This window comes from Desmodus rotundus, chromosome 11 (assembly GCF_022682495.2).
Source record: "Desmodus rotundus isolate HL8 chromosome 11, HLdesRot8A.1, whole genome shotgun sequence".
In the NCBI taxonomy this organism is placed as follows: domain Eukaryota; kingdom Metazoa; phylum Chordata; class Mammalia; order Chiroptera; family Phyllostomidae; genus Desmodus; species Desmodus rotundus.
In genome coordinates this window covers 16,538,017-16,555,199 of record NC_071397.1, presented here as the reverse complement: position 1 = coordinate 16,555,199, position 17,183 = coordinate 16,538,017, and the positions used below count along the sequence as shown (strand labels likewise).

The 17,183-nt window shown below is 38.8% G+C and overlaps 1 protein-coding gene across 2 annotated transcripts in view; it reads left to right on the top strand.

Moving 5' to 3' along the window:
* The window catches only part of PKHD1 (PKHD1 ciliary IPT domain containing fibrocystin/polyductin), a 447,336-nt gene extending 431,128 nt beyond the window's left edge, over positions 1-16,208 (top strand). For both annotated transcript variants that reach the window (XM_024558059.3, XM_045193323.2), the window contains one exon: positions 11,031-16,208. In XM_024558059.3, the coding sequence (XP_024413827.2) occupies positions 11,031-11,470 (440 nt within the window). In that variant the 3' untranslated portion in view covers positions 11,471-16,208. The remainder of the gene's footprint in view (positions 1-11,030) is intronic.
* The last annotated feature ends 975 nt before the right edge of the window (positions 16,209-17,183 follow it).

The window sequence follows — 17,183 nt, the reverse complement described above, 5'->3', positions numbered from 1 at the left end:
CATATAATCTTTCCCTTAGCTATTGCAAAGCTGCCAGTTTGGCAACATTATTGAATTTGGGAAAGAAGAGAGTGCAGCTGCCAAATACCAACAATGCAAATTAGATTGAATATAGACCCCTCAAGAAATGAGTCAGCTTTGTTAAGCTCTGCTTTGTTATTTAGTCATTCTTTTAGCAAAATGTATTATTTGCTTGCGTTGTGCATTATGCCAAATGACTTTGCTTGTTATATTGTTACATTGCCATTTGGATTGGTGCCAAGCAGGAAGATTGGTATTTGCCTCAAACCAGTGCTTTGCCCTTGTCCATCTAAGGACAGAGAAAGGAGAAAGATAGCGGGCAGAACACAAGAGGGATTTGCCAAGTAGGGATATGACATATGAAAAATATTCATATAATTTCCACAGATCTGAAACATTTTGAAACATATGCTCTACAGAGAAGAATATTCTTATTTTTTCCAAGTAATAGCCAATTGTAATGGTATTTTCTGCTTGAAAAGAAATGTGAATGTAATGATTCTGAGTGCATACTTAGCCAAAAAATAGCAGTCCAGTGTTGTTCTGCCTCTACCTAACTAGTTCAATAAACTCTGATCAGTGTGTGTGTGTGTGTATCAGTTTGTTTGCCTGTTTGTTTTTTTTTCCCCAGGAAAAAAATGAAGTTACTACTTTACAAATTTTTTTCAACAAGTTAGTCAGTTATACTTCAGCTCCTGCACCTGCCCCCAAAAGGTAGTGAGTTTGGGGTGGGAGGAGGGTGAGAAGAATGGAGACAGAGAGAAGGGACAGGAATTCTTTCTAGATTCCATCTAATACCGCTTTAACTTTGGTTTCTAGAAGGCCATATGACTGCATGCAAATTCAGGACAGGTAATTGTAAACGATCATCTGAGCCCAGCTCTGTGAGTGAGGGACAGCGTATTTAGCTGCGTTTTTCAGGGAATGGCAGGAGTGACGCTTAACTGTCCCCTAATCTAATATGGCCATCTCTACACAGATCTTGGTTGCCCTGAGTAAATGAGCTACATTAGGCAGTCCACAATGCCTGGGCGTTTTATTTAGGATCATTTTATATGTGGGGGTTTATTAATAAATTATCAGGAATGAGACAAGGGACAGGCTGCTGTGGAAGTGTTAAGATTGAAGAGATGGGAGTACCATAAAGGTCATTTTATTAGGGCACCCAAGTTAAAAATAGAAAGATGTGTTATGTGAATCCTCCCCTTGGGATCATAACAGATTTGTTTCTTCATCTTCTAAGGTTTGTCCAAATCTAAAGAGCATTGTTTCCAAGGGAAGTAATAAAGCATTTCCTGGGTTTTTGGTGGGGGTGGTTTTTTTTTGAATTTATTACCAGCTATGAAACACCTAATTATTGCTAGCTTTAAGTAAGTTTGTCATTACTTCCTTATTCCCATGGCACTTTAGTCTCCCTTTTCCCTCTGTGTTTTTAAACTTTTGATACTTGCCGATAAAGTGATTGATCTCTCTCATAAGCACTTTGCATTCACTAAGCACTACCATAGCACTAAAATTATTGAGCTGATGGAATTATTTCCACTGTCCAGTAGATTTAGAATGTAAGCTCACCATGTTATGGTTTTTTCCAAAAATTGTGTGGTCGCAATAGGAGGGAACGTAGAGGGTTGCAGTGGGGGAAGAAGGGAGTGAAGTATATATGCCATTGTTACCAACTCGGGTTTTTGACATTATGGAGCCATCAGAGCTGGCTTTTAAAATTCATAACTGCTCCTGTCACTCTGCTACTTAAAATTCCCATTGTCAATTGGCAAGGCAGAAGAATGTGACAATTCAGGACATGAAACTCAGGAGTCCCACAGACTGGGCTTAATCCTGACTCCCCTGTGGACTGACTCTGTGGCCTCAAGCAGGCCAGCAAACCTCTCTGTGCCGCTCGGTTTTCTCATAGGTAAAGTTGATAAAATATTGCCCACACTTAGCGTTGTGCTGATTAAATGTCAATATCAGTAAAGAATGTAGAAAAATTTCTCTTACCTGTGTATTTTTTGTTGTTTTCTCTTGTTATTTAAGACTTAAATCTCTTCAAGACCTGACTCCAACCTAGCTTTCTGGTCTTATTTTGGATTTCACCTTCCTCCCTGCTGCTCCTACTCCCTGTACTAGCTCATGCATACTGGGGTTGTCTTACATCCATTTGTTGCACAGTTGCTTCCAGTTGGATTACTTGTCTTCACCTGTTCAACCCCCCCTCAAGCTTTTATGTACCTCCTGAAACACCCCCTTTTTAAAATAAAGTCTACCCCAATTGCTTCCACATCAATGAAAATGAGGATTTTTTTCTGGGTTCTAAGAATGCTAAAGGTGGCCTTCCATAGTAGTATTTATGATTTTTTGAGTTCATTGTATGTAGATGGCTCTCTGTCCCCCTAGGCCAATGATTCTCAATGGGGGACAATTTTGTCTCCCAAGTAGGGTAGGCAACTCATCCTCTCCAAAAACATTCCCAGTTTCAAATTTCAAAGCCTTGTGTCGGAGAACTCCCTCAGTCCCAGACAAACTGGGACAGTTGGTTGTCCTACTTCAGAGGACATTTGCAATGTCTGAAGATATTTTTCTGTCTCAGCTTGTGGGATCAGGACTACTATAAATATCTTACAATGTCCAAGGCCACCACACGATAAAGATTACTTGACTTAAAAACATACCAAGGTTAAGAAACTCTTGCCAAGGCTATGATCCATCTTTATAACATTTATTCTGCTAGACTGACTTAGTGGATGCAATTAAGATTTTACATACCAATAAATATTATGTAAGTATTTATTTACCTCCTGATATTTATTACACCTTATAACGTCCTCTCTGTATAGTTTCGAAGAGGTGATAGTGGGTCCTCTGTCCTTTATGTTTCAAATAGGGTTGGGACACAATAATATTATTTTAAGAAAAATGAGAGAACAATTCCAAGCAATAAACAATTTAGGTGGTGTCTTTGGTGAATATAAAATAAGGCCTGTCAATGTACTTTTGTAAGTACAAATGTATGAGAATGACAGGGAGAGGGGTGGGCTCGTTATAAATGGGTTCTGGATTTTTATCAAATGCGTTTTCTGCATATATTGATATGATCATGTGGTTTTTATCCTTCATTTTGTTGATGTAGTGGATCCCATTTATTGACTTGTGAATGTTGTACTAACCTTGCATTCCTGGGATAAATCCCAGTTGATCATGATGTATGAATTTTGGATGCATTACTGTATTTGGTTCGCTAATATTTTGTTGAGGATTTTAGCATCCATGTTCTTTAGGGATGGTGGCCCATCATTTTCATTTTTTATAGTGTCTTTATCTGGTTTTGGAAAAGCTTGGGAGCCTTCCCTCTTCTTGAATACTTGAAATAGTTTCAGAAGGAGAAGTGTTAGTTTTTTTCAGAATGCTTGGTAAAATTCACTTGTGAAGCCATACAGCCCAGAGCTTTGTTTATTGGGAGGGTTTTTTTTTATTATTATTATTACTGCATCAATTTTACTAGGTGTAATTTGTCTGTTCAGGTTCTCTGATTCTTCCTGATTTTATTTCAGAAGATTGTATGTTTCTAGGAATGTATCGATTTCATCCTGGTTGTTCAATTTGTTGGCATACAGTTGTTCATAATATTTGTCAACAATCTTTTTATATTTCTTTGGTGTCAGTTGTTATGGCTCCTGTTTGGTTTCTGGCTTTATTTATTTGGGTCTTCTCTCTTTTTTTTTCTTGATGAGTCTGGTTAAAGGTTTGTCAATTTTGTTTATCTATTCAAAAAACCATCTCTTGGATTCATTGATCTTTTGTATCATTTTTTAGGTTCTATTTTGTTTATTTCTGTTCTGATCTTTATTATTTCTTCCCTTCTACTCACATTGAGCTTTGTTTGTTGTTCTTTTTCAAGTTCCTTTTAGTGTAAAGTTAGGTTATTTATTTGTTTTTTTTGTTTGTTTTTTGAGGAAAGCCTGTGATGCTACGAATTTATCAGATATATCTCCCCAGGCAACAGAAAAAAAGAAAAAATAAACAAGTAGGACTACATCAAACTAAAAAGTTTTTGCAGAGCAAAGGAAACCATCAACAAACAAAAAGACAATCCATAGAATGGGAAAACATATTCACTGGTGCATTTGATAAGGTGTTAATATCCAAAATTTATGGAGAACTTATAAAACTCAACACCAAAACAAAAACCAAACAATCTAATTAAAAATATGAGCAAAGGACTTGAATACACAATTTTCCAAGGAGGACATACAGGTGGCCAATAGACATATGAAAAGAAGCTCAACATCACTAATCATCAGAGAAATGCAAATTAAAACCACAATGAGATGTCACCTCAAACCTATCAGAATGGCCATCATCAATAAATCAACAAACAACAAGTGCTGGCGAGGATGTGGAGAAAAGGGAACCCTAGTGCACTGCTGGTGGGAATGCAGACTGGTGCAGCCACTGTGGAAAGCAGTATGGAGATGCCTCACAAAACTTAAAATGTATCTGCTTTTTGACCCAGTGATCCCACTCCTGGGAATATATCCAAAGAAACCCAAAACATGAATTCAAAAGAACATAAGTACCCCTATGTCCACTGCAGTGTTATTACAATAGCCAAGGTGTGGGAGCTGCCCAAATGGCCATCAATAGATGAGTGGATAAAACAACTGTGGGACATTTACACAATGGAATACTACTCGGCCATAAAAATGAAGAAAATTTTACCCTTTGCAACAGCATGAATGGACCTGGGGAAGATTATGCTGTATGAATTAAGCCAGTCAAAGAGAGACAAATTCCATATTATTTCACACATATATGAAATCTAATGAACAAGCTGAACTAACAAGCAAAATAGAGGCAGAGTCATACATAGAGAACAGGATGACAGCTATGGGGGAGGGCAGGTTAAGGAGTGGAGGGATGGAGCAAAAAGGAAAAAGGACTCATGGACTTGGAAAACAGTTTGTTGTTTGTTGGGTGGGTGGGGGAGAGAATATGAGAGGGTTAAATGGTAATGGAAAAAAATACAATGTTAAAAAAAAATAATGGAAAGCAAAGATCTACAACCAAGATAACTCTACCCAGTAAAGCTATTATTTAGTGATGGACAGATAAAGAGCTTCACAGATAAGAAAAAGCTAAAGGAGTTTATCATTACCAAACCAGTATTGTATGAAATGTTAAAGGGTCTTCTTTAAAAAGAAAAAGAAGATGATCAAAAATATGAACAGTAAAATGACAATGAACACATCTATCAACAACTGAATCTAACAAGTTGAACAGAAGCAGAATCACAGATACAGAGAACATTTTGATGGTTGCCAGATGGGAGGAGGGTTGGGGGATGGGCAAACAAGTGAAGGGATTAAGTACAAATTGGTTGTTACAGAACAGTCATGGGGATGTAAAGTACAGCATAGGAAATATGGTAGTAAAAGAACATATATGCATGACCCATGGGCATTAGTGTGGGAATTGCCTGAGGGCGTGGGTGTGTCTGGGTAGATTGGGGCAAAGAGGGAAATTTGGGGCAATAGTAATAGCATAAACAATAAAATATAATTTACAAAAGGAAAATGCTATCTTGAAAAAAACAACAGGAGATATATTAGACTTGTATACAAAATAAACTATACTTCATTGAGTAACTCAAAAAGAAGACTTGAATACATAGGGAATTATACATGTTTCTAATTAACTTTGGTTTATCACAATTTTAATTATTTTACACAGAGTAGAATAGCATAGGATGATTCTATAATGCTTCAGAAAATAACAACCAATGATACAAAGCTATTTTTTATAAGAAGTAGATTTTATTGCAGTGGGGAAGGGTAGCTCAGCCAGAGAGATCATATTTATGTCACTGTTCTTAAGGCAAAGTGATACCGACTCAAGTAAATATGGGGACTTTGCAGAAATAACCTCAATTAGATATAGATACAGTTCTGGATATTAATTCTAGAAATATAATAAATGGCCAAGGAGATAAAATAAAACAAAACAAGCATTTAGCACATAGAAAGAGCTAGTAAATTTGACTACTTAAAATATTCATCAGTGTAGATTCGCACTTCACAAAATACAGCCAAGTAGACTCTAGGTGGATGGATGAGTTAAATTAGGCTTACTAAAACATTTCCATCCCTGGAGATCACTTATGATACAATGTGAGGCCAAAGGTATTTTTTCATATTTTATCTTTTTAAAATTTTCATACCTTCCTGATTTGTCATATACTGCTTATTAAAGATAAGTGATAATTTCTCACTTGAACAAATAGCCTAGAAAAGGCATAGGTAATGCTATGCTATTTATTAATTAATATTTATCAATTAACAAATTTAATTAATACTTTCATATTTATAATAACTATTGCATATACCTTCTTTAATATGTGGGTAGGGCTATTGCCCTTATTGACAAACGAGAAACCAAGTTGGAGGAGATTCTTTCTGTTGGTTGATTAGTGGTTCATCTCTCTGCTTTGGGTTGTCTTTAGGTTCCAGGGTACAGGTGGTTATACGGGGCCTCTGTGCTGAGTCCTGGCCATCCAACACTGAAAGCAGCACAGCAAGACTGAGTGAGGAACATATGGGCAGTGGGGGTGACATGGGGACTGAAGGGAGGGCCATCGTTAATGTTTCCATTGCAAAATAAGCCAGTAACTAGTGCCCACGCAGATGAAATAACAGAGGCATGGCGTATATTTGTTTGCCCAAGAAAGTTTTAGAAGACAAAAGAGGGTAAGGATAGATGAACAAGTTACAGCTGACTGTGGGTGAACAGGATGGACCCCCAAATCACCGAATCCTTCTTTTCATAGAGGCAGGATATATGTCCCCATGTTTTTATGCCGTTCCCCCTAAAACTTGAGCAAAACCATGGGACTCAAAGAGGCATGAATGGGCATTTTGAAATGCCATCTTTCCATTTTAATTGGGAGCTCACCCAGACGGAGGTGGAAAGGAGGCATGCCGATTCATATGTATTAATACTCAGTATTCTTTCTTCCCTAAAACCCAAATATTCAGCTGAATGCCTTAGGACACATATCTGCTATAAATTCATTTTTTTTTATCTAATTTGTCTGAGATCTAAGCTTCCTATGGAGGTCTGAGATCAAAAGATCTGATTCCTTCTGATGTCGGCACTGACACATAATCTGTGCTGACTTAGTTCTGTCTATAACCTCGCAGTGGGAGGCGGCCAGCCTCCCTGGGCACCTTACTCAGTGTGATTTCATTTTGGCTGGGGAGTCTGTCAGGTGTGTTGCTCATTGGAGCTACCATGTAAATAATTCACGGGAGATTTTTTAAATGTTTTTGGCACCTGCAAAGGAAAGCTACACTGTGTTAATCTTTTATGAATAGATGTAGATTTGAAGAACAGGGGATAACAGATTTCCAATGACGAGTTCTCAAAAACAGGTCAATGATATCTTCAATAGAGTGAGAATAAGTGGCTTGCAGTGTTTGATTCCCCTTATAGATAAAGTGGTATTGGTTTTCCCAAGGAATAAGAATTTAAAACCTTTTTTTCTTTTTTAAGTTTGTTGCCATGTAACAATTTATTATTCTTGATCTTTGGTTATTTGCTGATCTTGATGAACTATGTCTTTTGCTGCTAGTGGAAGCAGTGATTATGGAGTTAACATTGAGCTCAGTACTTGGCATAGAATCGGGCAGAATAGGGAGACAAAGTTGATGGCACAAAAAGTCCCTTCCCTGAAGGAACTCCACATCCAAAGAGGAAGACAAGAGTGTCATACCAGGAAAGCTGACCAGTAACAGAAGCAGTTGCACAAGTCAAATGAAAACTCTAGTGAACAAGAACCGAGGCATAAATCAATGCAGTTTGAGCTGTCAGGGAACAGTTCTAGGAACAGTGGAGATCCCACAGAGAAACTAGTCTAACCTGGAGGTTTGCATCGATCTAAGCAAGAGAGCTGTCCCATAGTGAGGTGGCCATGGCAGGTTCACGCTGGGCAAAGGACTGTGGAAAAGAAGAGGTAAGATATGAGTCACATGGGTTTAGCAGAATATTAATTGATGCCTCGTGGAAACAATATAAACATGATACTTGGTCTCATTTTACTGCTGAAAACCAAAGTGTATCACCTATACATGTTTATATTGTTCCTATTACCTTCTCCTTTTCTCACCCCAGTTCCATTCATTGTTAGGGTAAATTGAATAGGAAATTAGTATACTTTGCCCCAATAATATGCTGTGTAGTATGATGTTGACATGATTACTATCTTCTGATACAAACCAAGACCAGCATCAGCAAACTGAGTGAAGAGCATGATACACAGGCTAAAAAAATGTCATTTACACAGTATGTAAAACAGTGGTTAATGAATTTGGTGATGCGATGTGAGAAAAGCAAGGATGAGAAATGTCAGTGTTGGTATTGCCACCTACCCTTCCGGAGGTTAGGATAGTTCTCAACATTTTTTTTCACCATAAAGTACATTAAAGATAACACTGGTTCACACCATACTCCCATGCATGTACCCAACCAGTCTTCTTACCTCCCCATCGCTCCCTTTAACTTTACACAACACTGTGTGGTGCTCAGAACACAGACACTGGAGCCAAAAAGTCTTCAGTTCTGTAAAGTAGGTGATATCGGCCACTACTTGTACACGGTCTTGGGAAATCACTTAATCTCTCTGCACGTCAATGGACTTCCTTCTAAAAGAGAGATAATAATAATACTTACTTTAGACTGTTGTTTTAAGGATAAAGATATATATAACTTAACACCCAACATGTGGTAATAGCTATAATTGATGTGTGTTCCTTTAAATTATCATTAGCCTTTCTCTCTTCAAAGAATACATATTGGAATGGGAAAGTGAACATATTCATTAACATAGACTATTCTTGAATTTCTTTTATTTTGTAATTGAGTAAAACTTTTAAAAATTAAACTGTAATATCTTGTTGTTTATTACAAATAAATTGATACATTAGGAAATCCTCTCCGGAGAGAGTATGTGGGGAGATGAATGAAAGAAGGCAGAGGGTTTTGAAAGACAGGATGAAACAAATATTTGAGAACTATGGTGTGTCGGAAGATAGCATAATTCTTACAGGTGGGAAATCAGGTAATTATGGGAAAGAATGAAAACATTTGGGTTTAGAGCAGGATGCAGCCAGAAACTGAAGCACTGTACAGATAAAAAATACTTTAAAGAGAGTTACGCTTGGGCACTCAGCTGAGAGGAGTTTCACCTTTTAATTACTTGATTGATTCTCCTGGTAACCAGCCCCCACCCTAGGTGGAGTCCAAAAGTCACCTCGTTAACATAACAAAAGGCATCTTTACTGGTTTTGTCACTTAGGGCAGGGGTGTCAAACTCATTTTCACAGAGGGCCACATCCGCTGTTGCCTTCAAAGGGCCGAATGTAATTTTAGGACTGTATAAATGTAACTACTCCTGAACAGTTAACTGAGAGCTCAGTATACCACCCCGTATGGGTAGAAACAAGGTTCAGGGCCGGATAAAACAAGGTGGAGGGCGGGATTTGGCCCTCGGGCCTTGTGTTTGCTGCCGGTGACTTAGGGAATTCCAAGGGTTTTAAGAGCTCTGTGTTGGAAAGAGATTTCTTACTGTAAAACGTAGTATCACAGGTAGCGATGAGTGAATACATGTAAAGCATTGCAGACAGTGCCTGGCAGCGCTAAGTGCTACGTGAGCACTAGGAATCTGCATTTTGATGGTTATTATTTATCCAGTTCTTACCATAACACACGCTGTGGGCAGTGCTTGCACGGTTCATCCTATTTAACCTGCAAACAATCCCATGAGGTAGGTGCTATCATTATTACTGTTTTACAGATGAGGAAACCGAAGCATACAGAGGTAAGTACACTTTGCACATTTACTCAGTCAGTAAGGCATCAAGCAGGACTTTGGACAACATTCGTTTGATTCTAAGCCTGTGTTCTTAGCTCGTATGTAATCTAGCTTCTAGGGACCATACACTACTGTTTCGTTGGTTTGACTCAATTGTACTAGTAAAATTCTGTATAATTGTAGTTTGCTATCATTTATTATTCAAGTAACACGATATGTTAGTCATTGACATATGGCATGAGGGTGGTTTTTAAAAGCTCAGAAGTGGTATTGTTGCTTCTCTTATACATCCTTCAGAGAACTAGGACAGATGAGGACAAATACACCCAGGTCATCTGTTCATCACAGTCAACGCCAAGATTGTGTTCTTCTCAGGCGAATATTAATTCTGTTCAATAGGAGAATAACATGCAAATGAAACATCACAGGCAGAAAATAGTAACTAAAACATGACTGTTCAAATGAAATACATGCTGGTAAATTGTTAAGGAGCACCTGGCAGCATCATACAACTGAAGCCCGGAGAGGCTGAGTGACAAGGTGAAAGTCACAGAGCCAGTTCGCCGGGGAAGGGGAGCTTGAATCCTAATTTTCTGACTCCAATCCAGTGCTCCTTTGTACTGTTACACAGTATGTACACACTGCTATAGACACAGGCTTATTTACGTACTTGTGCTGTGTCTACACATGTTTATATTCATGTTTTTATAAAGTCAAAGATGTTAACATTTTAAATTTAACATAAAAGCCAAAGTATTAGATAAGACTATTTCAGACTTCACATTTCTCAGTACGAGTATTAGTTAACCCATTTGGCAAGGCCAGAATGTGGTCTAGTTTTCATATTTGTGTTGTGCTTATAATAAAAAATCCTTGTTGACTAATCAACATCATAAAAGTGTTTCTCTGAGAAGAAGTGATTATCAGACTTTCATTAGATCATTATCAGTCATTCTAGATTGGATGTGGGGTGCAATGGTTCTTTATAGAAAAATATTTTCAAAAATATTCAGAAATCAATAAGCTGATAAAACTCAACAACCTTTAATTACTTGGCACGTCTTTTCAGGAACACTAAATATGCAACATATGTAATCAAGTGATGGAGAACTAAATTTATTTCTCCCCCTCCTTCTTTTCTCCACAGATATGAGGATGAAGATCATACTGGGCAAGCTGAACCAACTACCCCACCGGTCAGTAAACGGAGTGTCCAGAAGGAAGGTTAGCCGCCGTGCCATCCGAGAGGAGGCTGCTGTGTCTGCTTCCAGTATCACCAGCGTCACATCCCACGGGCACACCTGTGCTGCAGGCTGTCCTGCTCAGCAAATGTACATGCAGGAGACCGGAGACTGGAAGGAGACCCAAGAACAGTTGCTGAGATACCAGCTGGCAGGCCAAGATCAGCTGCTGCTGCTCTGTCCAGACCTCAGACAAGTGAAGCAGCAACTGCAGGAACAGAGTCAGTTGGGCAAGGACAGTGGCAGCTCAGGGCTTTCCCGAGGGAAGAAGGTGCCCTGCGGTGCCAGCAAGGCATTCTGCCTTCATTCAGTACCTCCAGAAGCTATCACGAACAGCTGTGATTGAGGAGCGGTGTGGGCATTTGGGCTGAAAGTCAGAGTGTTCAACTTATTTCTGGAAAATGAGCAGGGGAGATGAGGCCTGACCTGTTAGGACACTACGAAGGGAGAATATGTACTATGAAATCGTTTTTTATTTTCTTCAACTTTAACGTGGAAGGCAGTCATAGAAATGCTTGTAAATTGGAACAATGTCAGATAGGTCTTTTGTATTTATTATGGATCCTAGCCCAATGCCAGTCAAATAATAGGTTCCCAAATATTTGGTAATGTTTTCTTACTTGTTTTAAACTGAAGCTTGGTGTTGCTATCTTAATAATGTTATACCACTTATTTAGAGCAGTAGGGGTTGCAATTAAACTTCCTTTAGGATGACTACCCCCAGTGCCGTGCGCTTCTCTTATTAAGGGATCATGAAAAGGTCTTATCTGCTACAATTATTTCTGCAGTGTTACAGCAAAGCATTTATTTTTTATCTTATAGGAACATTGTAATAGGAGGAGATCTGTCAGAATTTACCTTTCAATTACAAGACAACTCCCTGGTTTTTTACATGCTGATTTCATTTCATGGCTTAAATAGAATCCTTATTAGGAGCCCACAGTAGAACAGACATATTAAGTTTGCACCTCATGAGTATTGATACATGAAATATCATGGGATTTGCTGCAATTTTAGTTAAGGACAAAGACATAAAAATAGCAAGTTTGGGGAAAGAAATCATCTATAGATCAAAATTATTTATCAATAGTTCTTTGTGTTAGTAACTGAGTTAAATTTACAAATGGAATAGAAAAAAACTGTATTGGAAGACCAGAAATAACCAAGGGGCCAAGTGGTTTATCAGCTAATTCATTTATCAGAGAAATGGGTTTTGGAGGTGTTTCACAGAGCTGCTGGCTGCATGAGGTAGGGAAGTGCAGTTTTCCAGACTCTACTAGAGGTTCTAAAGGGGACCAGAGTAGAGGGTCAGCTGGTGTTAAGCTGGGTAAGGATGTTAATGGTAATTTCATCTAATTCATACATTTGCATAGGGTCAATCAGTGTTCAGACTAAAGGATACTTTAAGGAGCCTTACTGTGTCCTTGGCTCTGAATCCAGAAGGCCTCATGCCCCAAAGGAGTAAAGCAAAGACAGCAGAGAATTCCCAGAAGGAACTTCCTCTTACATTTTCCCTAAATATAAACCAAGACTTTCCAATCTCTGAAAGGTTATGGGGTTGTGCCATGCATGAATTAAAACTGAGGAAGGAGACGGACTCTCCTATTGCAGAGTTTTAAATAATGATTCCCTGGAATTAGCCCCATAGAAGATACTGGTAAAAAGTCATCAGCAGCAGGACATCAATGGGAAAGCACATCTCAGCTCACCAGGAGCTGGCAGGAGCTTTCTCAGCCTCTTTGTCCATGCTTTTGGTGTCTTGTGGACATCTCACACCTTCAAGCTGCCCCCAAAGAGATAGGCAGTCTTCTCTGTGACACAGTGTTGAATACTGAGGGAGATTCCATTAAATGTATTTCAAGAGATTTTAATCCAGACTATCTGTGTTCAAGGAGGGCATTGACGGGCAATCTGTAAAGCAGACATTTACTCTGGAGGTACAGAATGGCTGCCTGAAGGGTAAATCCCTTGTGGATGTACTTTGCTTGGCACTAATAGTATTTAAAAACAGAACAACAGGGAAAATAACTTGAATTGCTTAGGCACTTATGCCTTCTCTAGTTTAATTAGTTTCTGCTATACCCTGTTATTTATCTCATTTCTGTAGTGTCCTAGTATAGGAAGTAATTTTATTTGTAATCTTTACTTTAGTGTATACATTAGATCCTTGAAGAGCTGTGATCTTTTTGTGCAAAAAATTTCAGAAGTTAAGCCTTTCGAGGATTATGCAATGGTAGCAGTCTTAGCACGCTACCTACTGAGATGTTATCTACACATTCTCTCTTTCACTCTGGTGACTTCTTTCACCATCTCCAAGTCCAGCCTAGATTTCTTTCCTGAGCTCTCTACCATTATTCAGCTGCCTACTGAGAGCTTTCCGCTAGGTTACCCCATAGCCAATATGACTTAACATGGCCTTCAAGCCTTCTCTTCCTCATGTCTTCCCTAACATAATACACCGTACCCCTGCACTCAGACCAGAAATCTGGAAATAAATCAGGACTCTGTGTTCTATCTTACTCTTCCCTCAGAGTCAGCTACAAGCTCTGTTATTTCTACTCCTTCTTTACCTTTCTTCCAAGTTTTACTATTTTCTAATCCATCTCCATGTGCCACAAGACTGTCCTTTCTGGAAGGCAAGTTTGATTCTATGCCTCTGTTTAGGAACAACTATAATTAAACTATTAATTTTATCCCCAGCAAAGCCTGGGGTCCCTGTGGTTAGAATTGATTCTCTGGGCCTGAACAGCAGCCAGAAACATCTAGAGAAACTGCAGGGTTCCAGGATGTGGCATGGAATTTCAGAGTCTGGCCAGGATCGTCCAGATCATAGTTAAGCCCGTCCCCTTTTTCCTTCTCAACAAATGGGAGAATTGGGTAAGTGCTGGAAGCGAATAGAGCAGCTCTTGGTTCATTTGTGTTTGGAGATGAGCTGATTAGATAAAGCACCACTATAAGCCAATCCTAAGCTTATTAAGGCCATTAATATGAGTAACGCAGGAAATAGTTTACAGCAGTAACAACCCTTTATTGAAATAAATAATCAAAAATATTGTGTTCTTTTGTTATTTTAAAGAATCTCTGTCTGCCTCCTATTTCTGATTTACTATGTATGGTGAACTCCTTTCCTCCAGGATTCTGAACAAATTAAAATTTTGGAGAGTTAAAAAAATGTGAATGTTTATGGATGTTAAAATTGAGAGAAGAAGAAGGAAGAGGACTAGGGTCGTTTTCACCATCTGTTGGGTTGGAGGGATTGAGTTCAGGGAAGTACCACCGTTTGACAGAACATGCCTCTCTCAGAGTAAGAGACTGAGTCGATCTAACTGGGGTTGTGGACTGCAGCAGACTTGCCCAGTGAGGCTACGGAGCACAAAGAGGCCTTTAGCGCCCTCAGGGCCCAGTCCTTTCAACGATTATTTAGTTGAATGACTTCTGTCCTACAGTCTAACTCTAAATATGTTAAATTACTATACATTGAAATATATACAAACTTCATGCAAAAATGAGTATGGAGAAATTGAATGTAAATCACATGCAAATATTATTCAAACAAGCGTCTATAAAATTATATATGTCAATAATAGTAAAGGATTTTAATTAATTCTGTCATTTAAAATTCATGCATTTATTCCATATTTTGTTTCCAGGATTTATAATGTATCAGTGTCAACTTTGAAAGAGCTATAAGCAGAAGCGATTATTCTACTGAGTGTAGAACAGTTGATTTCAACCTACACCCTAGCACTGTGACCAATTACAGATTGTATTTATGAGACAGTAACAGTTCCAGAATATGTTTTGTTAAAACAAAAAAAGATAAAACATTTTTACAAAGTTAAATGAGGTTCAAGTGGTAGAATACACAGATTTGCCTGTTTACAAATATTTATCTAGCAATTGTTATTGTTAGACCTCAAAGAGGACTAGGATTTATTTGCTTGGAACAATTAAAGAAAGAAGGAGATTCTGCCCATCAACCTGGTCTGTCTTGAGACAGAAGATTCATTTAATGCATTTGTAGGGCTTTCTAGAATTTACTGAGATTTGAAAGGTTGATTCTTGGATTCTATATAAGCCTCTTCAGATCTCTTCTCGTTGCTGTACTCCCATTCCAACAAAATCTTCTGGAAGACTTTTGTTCACGCATGCCATTCCTCCCTCGGTTTTCACTCAGTCTACCAGGCACCTCACTGTGCCTCCTAAGGCTTCCACAGAACAGAGGCCACTCTCACTCTCAGAGGCCACTCTCATCAGCAGCGACTGCTGTGCTTCCCATTGTACAGAAAAATTCTCTAGTCTCACCTTACATGACATCTTGGGAGCATCGAGATCAGACTTTCTTTTCCTCTGTTTGGACCACTTTTTTCTCTAGGCTTTTGTGATGACTTCTCTCCTTGATTTCCTCTTAAGTCTCTGGATACCTTCCCAACACACAGCAAAGAAGCAGATTTAGATTCTCACCCCAAATCTTGTGAGGCCCTATGAAGAAAATCCAGTTAAGTCTTTCCAGTCTTTTGACATGGAGAACTGAAAGCTTATAAATAGATGGTGTTTTTGTTGTTGTTATTATTTACCAGTTTATTGAGGTGTAACTGACATGTAAAAAGCTGTACATATTTCACGGATAAGTATACCCATGAAACTGTCACTACCATGGAGGCTAGAGACATACCCATCACCTCCAAAAGTTTCCACCCACCTCCTTCTCCTAGTTATTATTATTAGTAATAAGAAAACCTAAGTAACACAACACTGACACTCTTAGAAAATTTTAAGTATACAATACAGTACTGTTAGCTGTAGGCACTATGCTGTATGGCAGGTCTTTAGAACTTAATTATCTTGCATAGCTGAAACCTTATACCCTGTGGCCATCATCTCCCCATTTCTACCTCCCCCTGGTCTCTAGCAATCACCATTCTACTCCCCGTTTGTCTGATTATGACTATTTTAGATTCCACGTAAAAGTAAGACTATACATAATTTGTCTTTTCTACGTTTGGCTTATTTCCCTTAAATAATGTTATCCAGGTCCATCCTTATTGTTGAAAACAGCAGGATTTCCTGCTTTGTTTTAAAGATTAAATAGCATTCCATTATGGACATTGTTTTGTGTCACTGAGTTTCTGGTATTTTGTTATCAGCAATAGAAAACCAATACATACACTATGGTTTCACTGAAAAAAAAAATGTGGGGGAGCTCAGTCATTTCCTTTTGTCTTTGCTCCTGTCTTTGGATGGCTTCTGGTCTCTTTTTCAGCTGACATGAATCACTTCCAGTCCCGTAGAAGCTGAAACTCCTCCTTCAATCCATAGATTCCCCTTGGACAGCACAATCGCCCCCTGAGGGCAGCTGGATTGCGTCAGTTCCCAGGTGCCTTCCCAGGTTTCCTACCTGCGCACAAGCTCCTTCCAGTGTAGAGGCAGGCAGGTCTCAGGTCATCCAGCCACAATGGGTTTTTTTCCAACACTGGAACCGCAATGTGAAAACAAGCCAGATTGTTCTTTTTTCTCTCTCTCTCTTCTGTCTTTTCATTTCCCAGTCTGTTTCCCCAACTAGATTCTGACAAAAGTTATTTGCAGCGTTCCCATCAGTTCCATGAGTGACAGGAGAGTGGTGTCAAGTGAGAAAATGAAATGTAAATTTTATTAAACACCCCCTCTCATCTCTGCGTATCAATCCAGATTCCAGCCGAACATAGCAAATCAAATCCTGTCTATGCCAGGCCTCGGGGCACATGGAAAATCATTTCTCCTTAATACCATTCCCTTCTAGTAAAATATTTTTCTGTTTGGTAAATGAAAAATTTAAATGCAAACCCCGTTTTAATCCCAGGAAGAAGTCTATCTTCAAAATGAACATTTGAAGGAGGGAGCAGAAAAGAGAAGAAGGAAGATTTGGGGGCCAAGGGGAAGGAGAAGGGGTGGTGAAAACAGAATTGTGTTGAGCCGTGTCATGCCTGGTGGCTGTGCAGGGATGCATATCCACAGAATAAATGGAGACATTCTTTGAAAGCTTGGACCATCAGGACATTTATCTACATGCTGTCCTGTCT